The 16447-nt window shown below is 39.8% G+C and overlaps 1 protein-coding gene across 1 annotated transcript in view; it reads right to left on the reverse strand.

Annotated features, from left to right (window-relative positions):
- FSIP1 (fibrous sheath interacting protein 1) overlaps positions 1 to 16447 on the reverse strand; it is a 215763-nt gene that overhangs the window by 160263 nt on the left and 39053 nt on the right. Inside the window, exons 7-9 of the mRNA XM_055130727.1 lie at positions 11284 to 11408; positions 9454 to 9564; positions 8138 to 8281 (exon numbers count right to left, since the gene is read on the reverse strand). Of these exons, the coding sequence (XP_054986702.1) occupies positions 8138 to 8281; positions 9454 to 9564; positions 11284 to 11408 (380 nt within the window). The remainder of the gene's footprint in view (positions 1 to 8137; positions 8282 to 9453; positions 9565 to 11283; positions 11409 to 16447) is intronic.

Raw genomic sequence — 16447 nt, forward strand, 5'->3', positions numbered from 1 at the left:
TGAACCCAGTATCCCTCCCACCCCCCGATCCCATCCCCCCACCTCACCCCGCCTCTGTGGCAGGGCATTCCAATTTGTTCTCTTTCTCTCTCCTTTTGGGTGTTGTGGTTTGCAACAGGGGCATTGAGTGACCATCGTGTTCAGTCTCTAGTCTACTTTCAGCACGCATCTCCCTCCCCGAGCAGGATCTCCAATCACATTTTACTTGGTTTTCCCTTCTCTATCTGGGATGACTTTCCACCAACATGTGAGCCCGCTTCCAAGCTATGGAGCCAACCTCCTGGAATTATATACTACTATTCTTGGATGTAAGTCTCCTACTCTGTTATTTTACAGAGTAGGAGACTTACATCCTGTTTATTCCTACACCTGTTTATTCCACAGGTGAGTGCAATCTTTCTATGCCTGTCCCTCTCTTTCTGGCTCATTTCACTTAGCAAGATACTTCCCATGTTGATCCACTTATATGCAAAGTTCATACTTCACCTTTTCTAACAGCTGCATAGTATTCCATTGTATAGATGTACCAAAGTTTCTTTAACCAGTCATCTATTCTCGGGCACTCGGGTTTTTTTCAGATTCTGGTTATTGTAAACAGTGCCGCGATGAACATATAAGTGCAGATGTCATTTTGACTATACTTTTTTGTTTCTCCAGGATATATTCCCAGAATTGTTATTGCTGGATCAAATGGAAGCTCAATTTCTAATTTTTTGAGAATCGTCCATATTGTTTTCCAAAAGGATGATTCAATTTTTAAAAAATCCATGTCAGAAGGAAATGGAGACTGAATCAAAAATACAAAGATTTCAGGAAGGCTGTCACTATCACCTATCTCATAGTTTCCTGAGGAGAAGGCCAACATGGAGAAAATGAAAACAAAGAATGAATCTAGTCATAGACTATTCTCATCATACTGTTCTTTTTCATAATAATATTGGAATATTTATACAGCAGCTTGTGAAAGCTTTCTAAGTGCCCACCGACTTAGTTTCAGAAACTCATGATATATCTTCTATGATGTATTTTTCTTAGTATTTCCTTCTCTTTTAACTTGATTCCACTAACTTATAAGGAAGTTATGTAGCTTGCATTCAAATGATTTTAATATAGTTCAGATATAGTTCTTTCATTTGACCCAAAGAAAAACTAATAGATCTCAAGCATTGCCTATATATGACAGAAGACTGAAATAAAAATACAACTCAACACAGGAATTTGAAGAAAAGTACAACTGCAATTTTATGGCAGAAATGTATAGAAACCATAAGGAAATTTGGCAAAGCATATAGCAGGGTCCTTAAACTAGACCTTGGTTTTCATAATTTGAATTGCAGTGACAATTCTAATGTTCTCTTTCAATTTTCGGTAGCAAATAAATATGCACACAGAGGAATTTTTTTTAATTTCTTAATTCCTGCCCTCAACCAGTGAATTAAGTAATAAGGACATTGGGCGTATGGTTATTAATGGTGTTGTACATATCCTCAGCCTCAGCAATAAAACATCTTTCAGAATTACACATCAAAACAGTTTTATATTTCCTCAATTTTAGCTAATATTAAAACAGGAAAAAAACAAAATGGTTCATTGCTGCTGCCAGCAATGTTAGCAAGAAAATAAGTGAATTTTCCTCAATCAACTGTCTGCTCTTTTTTTTCTCTTGATCTTAACCAAAGTGGGTAAAACTGAATCAACATTTTAATACAAGAAAATAAGTTAAAGAACACCATTATATTTGATTAAAATTGTTAGTTTGAGAACAAAGAAATTCCTCATGTGAATAAGAAACATTTCTGAAGATCCTCCCCATACAGGAAAAAAAAATCTAACCATGAACTGGAATTCTAGATTTAGTAAGACTGATTGCACGAGAGATGAATAAATTACAATTTTTATAAAAGCCAAACTGAATAGAATTTATTATTGAATCCAGTTGCTAAGGATTTAAGAAACTGAGCAACTGAACACTTACATAACTCCTGTATCTTAGATATTTCTAGAGAAATAGGAATCTGATATATCTACAAATAAGAAATATGTTAGCTAAATTATAAACATCACTCAATTTTCTGGTAAGATTTACAATATGTGGAACAAACTAACTGATTTGTTGGAAGATTAGGATAGGATAAAGAAAGTTTTGCACAATTAAACCACAGATCTTAAGAAAAAAATTGCTTCAATTAGTTCTCTTTCGCTAAGATGAAATAAAAAATAAAAAGCAGATGTAAAAACCAAAAAAGAAAAAGCCATCAACCACATGATATTATTTATATTATAGCCATGGTATGCCAGCAGTAATATGTGATTCTTTCTTCCAAATGTGACCCCGTGCTTTGTTTTACTCTAAGGAAATCAAATACATAAAGTTAAATCTGCTTTAAAAAACACTATCGCAAAGAGCCAAAGCATCTTCGACATAAGAAAATCATAATTAGCATGTTCATAAGAAAAAGATTTCTCATTTTCCCCTTTCATAAACAACCAATATGTTCTCAATCTCTGAGCCACATTTCTGGAGTTCCTTGGGTATACTTATCATCACAGTCTTACATGTTTACAAACTTCACCTCCTATACTTATCACTGTCAAATTTAATCAGAGTAATATGGTTTCTTGATCAACTTTTTAAAACTCTAAGGGAATTTTTTTTTAAATGTGACTTCAGAATGCCTGTCTTTTTTCCTGGTCTCACGAGCAAGTACACTTTTAAGATCAGTACCATGTAGGTATTTGCTATATGTAGCTTTGGCTGGTCCATGTTTACATCTTACCCTTCAATAACCTACATGCTGCTCCAGGGTCACACACAGGTGAAATCACACATTAACCGGATACTGGGCATCAACCACCATCACATCTTCCATGAAATAAGCAGCATTCAAAGCACTGTGATATCCAGTGCAGGGGTTGAGGTCGGCTTCATTCTAAATGCAGTGCAGCACTAAGTGGCAGACTTCGTAGTAAAAGGAAGAATTTACTCCACTTGAAATAGTCTAACTGTCAAGCATGGATTCAGTTCTCAAGTTGCCATATTCCCTCACTTTTTAAGAGAAATTAGAAATTTGGATTGAATGAATTCCCCCAATTTTGAAATATTGGCTTAAACAAACAAACAAACAAACCCATGTGGGTTAAAAGAAACCCACCTGGAAGGGAAACTCATCAGTTTCAATCTAATGAAATCTTTCCGTCTTCTCCTGGGCCTCTGGCCATTTCGGCTGTGTTCTTTGGTTGCTTTTCCCTGTTCCTCACTTACACAAATGAACTTTCTTTTAATTCTCTGGATGTGTTTTCTCTCACTTCTCGAAGCCACCACAGCATAATGCTCTCCTGGTGTTTTCCCTATGTTGTCTCACTCCACAGCTATTTAGGCCTATTCTGTGCTGCTCATAGAAATAAGGCCTTTGACGGATGTGGGGAGAAAGGGACTCTCCTTCACTGCTGGTGGGAATGCCGTCTGGTTCAGCACTTTGGAAAACAGTATGGACTATTCTCAAAAAATTAGAAATTGAGCTCCCATTTGACCCAGCAATACCACTCCTGGGAATATCCCGGAGAGGCAAGAGTATAGTCGAAATGGCATCTGCACTTGTATGTTCATTGCTGCACTGTTAACAATAGCCAAAATCTGGAAAAAACCCAAGTGCCCAAGAACAGATGACTGGTTAAAGAAACTTTGGTACATCTACACTATGGAATACTATGCAGCTATTAGAAAAGATGAAGTCATGAAATTTGCATATAAGTGGATCAACATGGAAAATATGTTAAGTGAAATGAGTCGGAAAGAGAGGGACAGGCATAGAAAGATTGCACTCATCTGTGGAATATACAGGAACAGAATGGGAGACTAACACCCAAGAATAGTAGAGATAAGAACCAGGAGGTCTACTCCACGGCTTGGAAACCGGCCTCACATGCTGGAGGAAAAGGCAGCTCAGATAGAGTAGGGAACACCAAGTAAAGGATGTTGGGGGGACCCATTCGGGTTGAAAGATGCGTGCCAAAAGTAGACTATAGACCAAACATGATGGACGCTCAATACCTCTATTGCAAACCACAACACCCAAAAGGAGAGAGGTAGTAAAAGGTAATGCCCCACCACAGAGGCGGGCAGGGTGGAGGGGACGGGGTGGGGGTGGTGGGAGGGATGCTGGAACCATTGGTGGTAGAAAATGGGCACTGGTGGAGGGATGGGTACTCGATTATTGTATGACTGAAACACAAGCATGAAAGTTTGTAAGCCTGCAACTCACCATGCACCTCAAAGTGATTCATTAATAAAAAAAAAAGAAGAAATAAGGCCTTTGAGTCGTTTGTTGTTATGATTACTGTTTTAACATCACTGTTTAAGTTCTAAGCCAGCCACTATACTCAGACCTTTATTAGCTTACCTCATTCTTAAAAAAAAAAAAAACCTACAGAAAAATATTATGGTTGCTGCTGGGTTGATGAGGGAACTTAAGTATAGAATGTTTCTGATTTCCTTCCCTCTTCCACAAAAGTAGTAAGAAGAGAAACCAAAATTTGAAGAGACTTTTCAATTCCAGAGTTTTGTATTTATGATACTCATGTGTAAGTCTTCTGCAATTTCCTGCACAGAGTGAGCACTTGATTGATATCTGTTTAATTGATTGTTGAAAAACAGACATTTATATTCCACATAAAAGACATTCTTGCTTGAGGAGCATGGAGAAAAATTATTGGTGAGTTAATGGTTTGCAGAAGGGTTAAAAATAAAAATAACGTGAATGTGCACTATGAATATTTGTGGTTCAGCAACAGATTGGAGCCTATTCATCAACTGAATAGATACTCAGTGTTTATCCAAGATGCTTTGCAGTGTATTTATTCAAGAAGAAATCCTATCCAAAAATAATATCCGTCAAGTAAATTGCCATGTTAGCATTTCTGGCTTGAGAGCTCAATGTACAATGCTGGTCTTGGTTAGAAGTGAGGAAATGCCAAGAGGAAATTGAACAAAAGCTCAAAAGATATCCTTTTTTGTTTGCAAAAACTATTCATTATTTCTTTTCCGTAACTATGATTTTTATATTTCTACTTCCTTATCTAATGGGAGTCCCAAAATGCATTTCTTTCTTTTCTAAATATATGCTGTTTCGTGTAAAAATATGCAAATTCAGCATGTTCCCTGTTATTACTTATTAAATCTGTTATGAGTCATAAACTTAGTGTTCCCTGTTATTACTTATTGAATCTGTTATGAGTCATAAATGTAAACTTGGAAAATATGACTTAAATATTGCTGACAGAACCTGATCAGACTCATACTTTATTTGAAGTTCTAACGGCTAAACCCAACTTTAAATTATTAGTCTCTTTCAATACTAACACTTGGGAGCCAGGAAAAAAAGATATTTCCTGTCCCTGGAACCATCATTTACATTTCCAGATCTCAGCTACCCTTGCAAACTACCAGTAATAATAACAACCACAATTAGAGCAGCAGTAAGAATATGCCTAGTTGAAAATAGATAAACGACCAAATGTGATAGCCTCTCAGTATCTGTATTGCAAACCATAATGTTGAAAAGTAGAGAGAGAGGAGGGAAATTTTCTGCCACTGAGACAGGGGGAGGGGTATTGGGAGGGGGTGGGATATGGGGGACATTGGTGGTGGAAAATGTGCACTGGTGGAGGGATGGGTGTTCGACAATTGTATGACTGAAACTCAAACATGAAAGCTTTGTAAGTGTTGCTCACAGTGATTCTATTTTTAAAGAAAGGGGGTGTGCCTAGCATGTGCCAAAACTTGGTTAAATCCTCAGCACCACGTGGCCTCCCAAGCCTTACCAGATATGGCCCTGAAGGCCCCTGAGCACAGCTGGAGTGGTCCTGGTGGTCCCAAGCACGGGGGTGTGAGCAGCACAGCATACTGACCAGTGGGCAGTGGGCAGAGAATCACTGGGAATGACCCCCCAGGCACACTGAGCACCACTTGGATGCCTCAAAAAAAAAAAAGTATGTAGATTTTTTAATTTAAATAATAACAACCAAATTGGATGCAATACAAAAAGAACAAAGACTATCAGCAAACAATTTTACCCTCCACTTGCCCATCTTGACCTCTTCCTTTTGGAAAATGGCATGCAGTTAATATAAGCTAAACATAAGCTAGTAACATAATTCATATCAAAGCCTTAGGATATATTGGATGAGGGCAGACATTCTCATTCAGGTGCCAATCCAGAACTCTGATGCCAGTCCAGACACTGACGCTTTGCTGTCCTACCATCCATCACTGCTACATAAAGAACTTAGAGCTCAGAGCTGAAGTTGACCTTTAGAAACATAACTTAAAGAAGCTGAGAGGAACACAGAAAGGATTTGTCAGTGACAGAGTTCTCTGGAACATCTTAATGCAGTTCCTTTCTCTGAGGGCAGTGTCAGGTGGCCCAAAGCTGGATGCCTAACCTTTATTAAATGGCCTAGAGAAAACAGAAGTGTTGCCTTAGGCTACAGATTTTTTTTCTAATTTAAGAATCAAGAAAAATCACGTGAGGGAGGATGGGAAAAAAAAAAAGAAAAATCACGTGCATCTGAGATTATAGAGAAAATTATTTGATTACATTTGTTAGAGAGATCTGCTATCTTGCCCATAGAGAAATAGCCCAGTGTCAGGTCTCCGAAACAATATAACACCATCAAATCGTCCTAGGCAACCTGATCCAGGCTGAGAACTCTGGGGTCTTCTCAGAATGGGAGCGGGCAAGTTCATCTTTCTGACCGAAGGCACAGCAAGCCGTATCCACACCTGACACCCTCCGACATAAAAAACGACTCAATGACATGAGAACTTCATCAAACTGCCAAGTCATCAAACTGTTCCAGATCCATAGCTCTTAGACTGCAGAGCCACAACACCTCAAAATTTCATAGTATTGTCAGCCTGGTAGGATCAAAGCAAAACATAAGGACCACCAACTTCAGTGATCCTCAACAGAAACACAGAAGGCTCAACCTAGCACTCACTAGCACAGCAGAACCTCAGGCAGTGACTTTAGTAACATCATTGTAAGATATAACAATTAATACAAATTGACTACTATCAATCTATTGAAAATTCCATTTGCCTTTGTGTTGTAACAAGCAACCTGAAGTAAATCTGTTTGTGCCTGCAAGGGAGCAGGCTGTGGAGGGAAACTGGTTGAGAGAAGGTCACACTGGTGGTCACAGTGATGAAGGGACATTCAGGGCCTGAAACAACTGTATTATGAACAACTTGGTAAACCATGATGTTATTATAATTTTTTAAATTATAAATAAATTTGTTAGAGAACTGGCAGGCAATTCATAGAATAATAAAAGCAATTTTCTCCTCAGCAAAAACTACCATCCCCGGGGTTAGAGCAATAGTGCAGTGGGTAGGGCATTTGCCATGCACGCGGTCGACCCGGGTTCGATTCCCAGCATCCCATATGGTCCCCTGAGCACCGCCAAGGGTAATTCCTGAGTGCAAAGCCAGGAGTAGCCCCTGTGCATCACCAGGTGTGACCAAAAAAGCAACAAAAAAAACTACCATCTCACCCCAAACTTGACCCCATGAGGGGACTAAAATTAAGGGAGCTGGGTATTAGTCTATTTCTTTCTTTAGCCTTCTGTCTTTCTTCATTACAACAAGCTACTTGAGGGAACTTTTGGGAAAGGGATGATTCACTTCAAAATCTTCACAGGGTAGAAGTCATCAACAAGAGTGTGACTGATGTCAAAGTAACCAGGAGTGGGTGCCATGGCCAATACCTGGAATCCGAGAAATAGAGTAACAAGATTCCCAAAGGGCTGATGAGTGTTCTGTCCATTGCCTGCTTTCCCTATCCTCTCTCCCGCCAGAGACCAAGAATTAGCTTAAATAATAAATACATAATAGACATTTCCTCAGCTCCCCCACCCTACCAACATTATCAACTGAAAGAAAAATGAACAAGAAGTAGAAGTCACTAAAGAAAAGTACACATTATTACGAGATCTCCCTCCCTGTAGCTATAGCTATGGCAAAAGCAGCTGGGAAGAAAATTCTTTAGTTCACAAGAAGATGGCTGCTCACAAATCTACGTGAACAAGCTTAAGTACACAAAAACCTGAACATTCCATCCACCCGAATTAGACCTACCTGATCATTCTGATTTTCAGATCTTGGGGGAAAAGACACGGTGAGTTCTTGGAGTTTGGTGTCAATTTCAGCAAGCTGCTGGTGCTGGGGACCTTCAAGCGTGTACCCTTCTCCTGGGACCAGCCCGTTGGATGACTGATCACCCTAAGAGAAAAGAATGTTTGCCAGGTCATTCCCATGATACATTTTCTCTAAAACTTTTCGCTACATCAATGTTCAGAACTTCCCTAAAACAGTCAGACCAACAAACAGAAATATGAACACAGAATCATCACTGGAAGAATGAAAGAAAAAAATTAGGGTCTGGTTCCATTATCTTCCAACCCTGTGTAGAGCATCTTCTTATAGTAATGTGAGATTTTCTCCACAGCATATACCACTTAGCCTTGCAGTGTGGTTCTCATACATAACATGCTCCTTTCCCCACTTTGAGAAGTGGTTTGTGATATTGAATAAGAAGAAACTAGCTCTGCCCTATAATGGGTGTGGTATTCTCTAGTATTTCCCCTGGGGGATAGAGGGACATAAAGTCTATATACTGAGTGGGTTTTGTGAGCTTAACTGGTTATCTAACTCCTTATTCAATTAAGTTTATTAGTTTCACCATGAACTTAATATTTATTCAAAAATCTCTGCTATGTGTAGGCATGACACTGGGTGATGGTACCTCAGTATGAGCTTCACAAGTTTCTTCCCCCCAAGAAATTCTCAGGCCCTCTGGCTAGAGTGAGGGTATGGTGGGTAGGGCAGTTGCCTTGCACTTGGCCAACCCAAGTTTGATCCTGAAATCCCATAGGGTCCCACACCCCAGCCAAGAGTGATCCCTGAGTGCAGATCTAGGAGCAAGATCTTGAACACCCTGAAGGGTGTGGCCAAAATGCCAAAAATAAAAAAGTCCTCAGCCCCTTAACAGGAAGAATCAACACACAAAACAAGGTATGGAATGCTAGTAAGCCCAGGACACCTAGGACACCTGGGAGCCACTGAGGGCTCATACATCTTTGTAGGAAGAAACGAACAGGGTGACAAAATGGTTAGAGAGGCTTCCAGGGGAAATAGTTTTAATCCCATCTCAATCTATGCAACAACACAGTTCTTCACTTTAAACTACAGCTGATGAGAAGAGTGGCCCAAGATGGGCAGGCATGTAGGCACATGCCTACACTCCAAAAGCCAAAACTAAGCAGCAGAATGACTTTAAAAACTTAACTCGCATTCTCATAAGGTAACTATAAATTTGTGTGCAAAGGGATCAATAATGTGATTAAAAATAAAAGTCAAGAAACATAGAGATCATTAAATATAAGTTTACATACTTCAGAACTGGACAGGCCTGAATCTTTATCATCGAAGTCCTTCAGAAGTTCAATCAGTCTTTTCTTCTCTTTGTCAATCATACCCACTGGGTTTCCTGAATCTTTAGCTAACTAGAGAATGTATTAATGAAGAATATAAACATTCAAAGTATATCATAGTTCCGAATAATGAAAGTACAACTGGAGGCATCCATAGTACAGAATCACTAGCAAAGCAAAAAGTTATCTGATTAGGAATTTTCATTTGCTAGTTCTTTTTATTCTATGCAAAATTTTAGTACAAGTTATTCTCCAAGCTGAGATAGTCCTATTATAATCACCTACCCACCTCCTATTGACCATTTTAATAGACATTTCATTTTAAGAATAAAACACAGAAAGTTTACAGGTTATAGACAATATGAAATACACAGCAATTCAAAAAATACTTTCTGAGGTGTTTGGAAGGAATCTTTGTACCAATTCCTATGTGATGTCTATCCCCATATCAAAATACATTTCAATATCAAAACTAGATTGTCAAGAGTTTAGAGAATCAGTTACTGCTGTGAAAAGAGAGAATGGGGAAACCTATGATAGAATAGTTGTCTCTTGGAAAGTTAAACAATAAACCAACACACAATGAGTTAAAGAGGCAAATCAAGCTGATGAAGGTATCCACAAGGATACTGAGCACAGAAAAACCAAAAGTCCTGGGGTCAAAGCAGTAGCACAGTGGGGCAGAGGGGCCGTGGGGGTGGGGCAAGGATCTAGTACAGCAAGTAGGGCATTTGCCTTGCATGTGACTGACCCGGGTTCAATCTCCTACACCCTTGTGGTCTCCTGAACACTGCCAGGAGTAAGTCCTTAGTGCAGACCCAAGAGTAAGTCCTGAGCATTGCTGGATGTGCGCTAAACCAAAATTAACAAATAAATAAATAATAAAAATTAAGTTAAAAGCCCTGACAGTTGCAGGCTGATCCATAAAAGAGTTTGGAAATGCTGCATTGATCATAGGGGAAATATCAGTTTTGAACTGTAAATAATATTCAAATCTTTCCTCTTGTTAATACTTCCCACCAACTAATGCAGCATACTTAAGTAATTACCAGGACCCTTCTGTCCACTGCACTTACATTTCTTACTGAAAATTAATTAAATCACTTCTCATCTAATACAGAAGCCCCAGGGCACTTGGTTATTTTGGGTCAGTCCAAAGATAGATCAGGTCTGGCTGCAGGGACTAGAAGACCAAGGACAAGGCCCTGAAGCGGGGACTAATCAAGGTCCAGGACAAGTGACAAGTGACAGACTGCAAGGAAGCAATCTGGAAAAGGAAAATGGGCAACAGAGCAAATGGTTTCTCCAACACTCAGAAATTACTCCTGGCAGGGCTCAGGGGACCATATGGGATGCTGGGAATTGAACCAGGGTTGGCCGCGTGCAAGGCAAACGCCGTACCTGCTGTGCTATCGCTCCAGCCCCTGCCTTATTATTTTATAAATGAGAATTTTACTTATGTAATATAGAAAACATTGCCAAAATCAATAACATTTATTTATGTAAATAAGGTTTTTTTCAAATTGGAGGAAAAAGATTCATGACTAGGAGTTGCTACTGGAACTGTAAGAAAAAGGCAGCACAGGATAACATCAACCAAGACAGAAAATAGTAAAGTACTTTTCCATAAAACTTTTCTTTCAGCTATATATAATGTTTCAATTACATATGCATATATCCTGGGTGGGGGGGAATGCTAAAACATTTTGTGCTAAAAACCAAGCACAACTAGTTCCATTTCTGCAACTAATTGGGTCCCACATTCTGGCTTCTGAATTTCTAAGCACATACCTCAATGTTTCGCTTAATAAAATCCTGGCTGTCTTTGCCTTTGAGCCCAATCTTTTCAGTATCTGAGAAAGATTTCTTTCCTGCTTTGATCAATGACTGATTCCTTGCCGCACCGTAGGTAAAATCTAATATTAAGAAAGTTCAAAATTTTTATAAATATAATCATCAATTACGATAAAACTTCACTTTAAGCAGATGTTGTAATATAACATCTGATGTTGAAATAGAACACATTTTTTAAAACTTTGTAATTTTTTATGAAGATCCAGAAACCAAACATATATGGAGATCCAGATTTTTGAAATTTATTTATTAATTGAATTACACAGCAGAGCCTTACAAGCTACCCATGGTGTATTTGATATGCCAAAAACAGTTAACAACAAGTCTCACAATGGAGACATTACTGGTGCCCAATCAAGCAAATCGATGAACAACAGGACTATAGTGCTACAGTGCTACAATTGAATTACAGTGAGATACACGGTTACAAAGTTGTTCATGGTTGTATTTCAGTCGTACAATATTTTAACATCCATCCCTCACCAGTGTACATTTCCCATCATCAACGTCCCCAGTTTCTCTCCAGACACCTCCCCATGGCAGGCATTTTTCCTCTCTCTGCCCACGCTTTCCTCTCTCCTCCCTCTCCCTCTCCCTCTTCTACTTCCTCTCCCTCTCCCTCTCCTTCTCCCATTCCAAAAGCAGAGTCCCAACGAGGGACTGGATGGACCCAGGGCAAGCAGTGAACTATGAGCTACCCTGGTATCAAAATGGGCCTGGCCAAAGTACCTAATGCTTAACTATAAGTTAGGAGCTTGGTCATGGACAAATGCTGTCATGATCCAAAAAGCAATAACTAGATTCAGACCCTGCTAGATTTAGGAAAGATTAATCTGGCCTGAGCACTGTAGTCTGAGTCTATGGTGAGATGTTCCCAGGAGAGCCGTCCTACAAGCCTCAATGTATATCTTACTGTGTCCATATAAAATACCTAATATTAAGAACTAGAATTAAGGTGTTAATTAAGATGTTAATTAGTTTACTGGACTAAGGAGAAGAGGAACACCCCTATGTGGTGTTTCTGCCCTTGAGCCTGATGGGTGGTCAGGAAGGGCTTTCTTTTTTGCTTTTTTTTTTGGGGGGGGGTCATACCCGACGATGCTCAGGGGTACTCCTGGCTTTGCACTCAGGAATCACTCCTGGCAGTGCTCAGAAGACCATATGGGATGCTGGGAATCGAACCCGGGTCGGTTTAGTTTATTGATTTTGCTACTGGACTGGGTGTAGCTTCTACCCCCAGTGCTGGGGAGTTGGAGAGACAAGAGAGTTGGGAGATATGAGGGAGAGAGAGAGAGAGAGAAAGAGAGAGAGAGAAAGAGAGAGCAGGGCAGCAGGCAGCAAGATGGAACGTGGAAAGACTAGCAGGGGGACAGAGGGATAAGAATGTGAAGAAGGATACAGGAGCAGGCACAGGGAGAGAGCCCAGGCTGCAAGATGGAGCACAGAGAGATGAGCGGGACAGACAGGAGACAGGAATGAGGGGCAGTGTGAGACTAGAATGGGGGGCTGAGTGAGACTGGAACAGGCGTGTGGGGAGAATAGAATAAATGGCAACTGATCAACCCACTGGTTTGGCCCTCGTTTCCTCCTCCATCTGCCCCATGACCTGGGCCGCTCCCAGTGGGGGAGCAGCCCGAGACCACCCAACCCAGGCCGCGAGAGGGAGAGCCACCAGGGCCTCCCACAGCCGCCCTGGAGATTATACACCACTCTCTCCTTTTGGACATTATGGTTTGCAATACAGATACTGAAAGGTTACAAGGTATATTTCTTTACCTACTTTCAACATTCAGCTCCTGCCCCAAATGATCATTTCCAACTATTATTGTTGTACTTGTCCCTTCTCTATCCTAACTGCCCTTCGCTCCCAACACACTTGTGGCAAGCTTCCAACCATTGACCAGTCCTACTGGCCCCCTTTTTTTCCTGACCTTACAAGATTCCATTTTAAAAGAGAAATTGGCTACCATAATTTGCAATGAAGTTGTCAGAAAGTTTTGTTATTCACTCTCTTGCTGATGATTCCTTTAGAGTCATGGGAAATATGAAGAGTATTTCAAGTGATACATGCAAAAGAGAAATCTTCCATATTAAGAAGATTTTTTAAATGTTTCACTTAGTATTTCTATGAAACAAACCATTCTAAGTTTGTGAAGGCCAGTCATTTCCTGGTATTCTATTAATCTGCCATTATCTCTGTCAAAACTGGATGGCTACATGCAAAAAAAAATGGGCTTAGACCTCCACCTATCACCATGTACAAAAGTCAGATCAAAATTGATTAAAGACCTCAACATCAGACCAGAATCCCTAAGGTACACTGAAAACAAGGTCGGCAAAACCCTCCACGACATTGAAGCCAAAGGTATCTTCAAAGCTGACACGCCACTGGCTAAGCTAGTGAAAACAAAGATAAATAAATGGGACTATCTCAAACTAAGAAGCTTCTGCAACTCAAAAGAAACAGTGACCAAAATACAAAGACAATCTACAGAATGGGAAAGGATATTTAGGCAGTACCCATCTGACAAAGATTGATAACAAGGATATACAATGCACTGGTTGAACTCCACAAGAAGAAAACTGCCAATCCGATCAAAAAACTGGGGTGATGAAATGAACAGAAACTTTCCCAAAGAAGAAATCCGAATGGCTCAGAGGCACATGAGAAAATGTTCAACATCACTAATCATCAGGGAGATGCAGATCAAAACAACCATGAGATATCATCTCACACCACAGAGACTGGCCCACATCCCAATAAACAAAAGCAACCAGTGTTGGCGTGGATGTGGGGAGAAAGGGACTCTCCTTCACTGCTGGTGGGAATGCCGACTGGTTCAGCCCTTTTGGAAAACAATATGGACGATTCTCAAAAAGTTAGAAATTGAGCTCCCATTTGACCCAGAAATACCACTCCTGGGAATATATCCCGGAGAGGCAAAAAGGTATAGTAGAGATGACATCTGCATTTCCATGTTCATTGACGCACTGTTTACAATAGCCACAATATGGAAAAAAACAGAGTGCCTGAAAACAGATGATTGGCTAAAGAAACTCTGGTATATCTACACAATGGAATACTACATAGCTGTCAGAAAACATGAAGTCATGAAATTTGCATATAAGTGGATCAACATGGAAAGTATCATGTTGAGTGAAATGAGTCAGAATTAAAGAGACAGACATAGAAAGATTGCACTAATATGTGGAATATAAAATAGCTGAGAAGTACAAGCTTACAATGTTGCGATTTCTGGCAGATATTTCTCTGGACTTAGTTACTAAAATACAGAAATCCAAACCCGTGTGGCTGCTAGTGTGGCCTCTCAACCTCATATCTCTTCATTCTCAGCAATGGAAAACAAATTATCAAATGCTTTCTTTTCAGCGGGTCAACTTTAGGGGGGAGAAACTCCAAATCAATAATAGTGAATTTTTTGTTGAAATATTGAATGTAATCAAAGTAAAGTGAAAGTAAAGTGAAATTTACCAGTTACACATGCGGGGTGGGGGGCTGGGGAGGTGGGGGGGAGTGGGGAGGTATACTGTGATTCTTGGTGGTGGAATATGTGCACTGGTGAAGGGATGGGTGTTCGAGCATTGTATAACTGAGACTTAAACCTGAAAGCTTTGTAACTTTCCACATGGTGATTCTATACAAGAATAAAAAGAAAAATCTGCCATTATTTCTGAATGAGGAATATTTTGTTTATAGCTGCCTTTTTTTTTTTATATACAAGATCCGGGGGTAAGTGTCCTTTATGTTCTACATCCCACTTACACAAGCTCTTAGAGCCTGTTGTAATTTATCCATTTTCCTCAAACTTTGAAAAGAAACAAGACAACCTCTGAGATATTCAGGCCCAGATATATAGCTGTTTTCACCACAATCAAGTTTGGGACATATAAATCAAGATCAAGTGGTTCCCTCATTATGAATAAAGAAGTTTTTTTAAATAATAAATAATATCAAGTCCAAAAAGATCAAATCAGTCAGTAGCACAATCCAGACCAGGCTTACTTAAAAGACATCTTTTATTTAGAAGAGAAATTATCACAATAAGAAAAACAACTAAGTGGGTAGGAGCAGTAATCCAGCACACAGGGCACTGACCTTGCATGAAGACAGCCTGGGTTTGATCCCCAGCACCCCATAAGGTCCCCTAAGCCCCACCAGGAGCGATCCCTGAGTGTAGAGCCAGGAGTAAGTCCTAAGTACTATTGGATGTGACTCAAAAAACCACACACACATAAAAGAACAAGGAAGTTAATCAACTGTTATGTTACCTGATCATCAAAAATCCAATGCAAGTTTAGTCAATAAGAATAAATTTTGATTATAATAAATGAAAAATAAAGGAAAGGGTAAGGTCTCGATTTAGAAATCTTTTCCAGAAAAATCAAAGTTTCTAGGCAAATAAATTTATCCTTTAAAAAGGAGGGTAGGGCATTTGCCTTGCACGTGGTGATTAGGGTTTGATCCCCAGCATCCCATATCATTCTCCAAGCGCCACCAGGAATGATTCCTGCGTGCAGAGCCAGGAGTAAGCCCTGAGAATGGTCAGGTGTGACCCCCCAAAAAAATCAAAAATAAATAAGTAAATAAATAAACGTGAGTGTTTTCTTTTATCTCATAATCAATCACAGTTTGTACAGTTGAAGTTTCATATATTCTTTTTTTAAATTTTTATTAGTGAATCACCATGGGGTACAGTTACAAACTTATGAACTTTCATGTTTGTATTTGGTTTACATCCCTCCACCAGTGCCCATTATCCTCCACCAATGTTCCCAGTATCCCTCCCACCACCCCCACCCCAACCCCTACCACCCCACCCTGCCTCTGCAGTAGGGCATTCCCTTTTGTTCTCTCTCCTGTTGAATTTGTAGTTTGCAATAGAGGTATTGAGTGGCCATTATGTTCAGTCTATAGTCTACTTTTGGTACGCAGCTTTCAACCCGAGTGGGTCCTCCCAACATTCTCTACTAGGTGTTCCCTTCAAACCCAGTGAAATGAACGCTTCACCAAGAATACTTTATCCGGCCAAACTCTCATTCAAACTCGAAGGAACAACACACTATTTTGTGGAAGTTTCAT

Source organism: Sorex araneus, chromosome 3 (genome assembly GCF_027595985.1).
Source record: "Sorex araneus isolate mSorAra2 chromosome 3, mSorAra2.pri, whole genome shotgun sequence".
Taxonomy (NCBI): domain Eukaryota; kingdom Metazoa; phylum Chordata; class Mammalia; order Eulipotyphla; family Soricidae; genus Sorex; species Sorex araneus.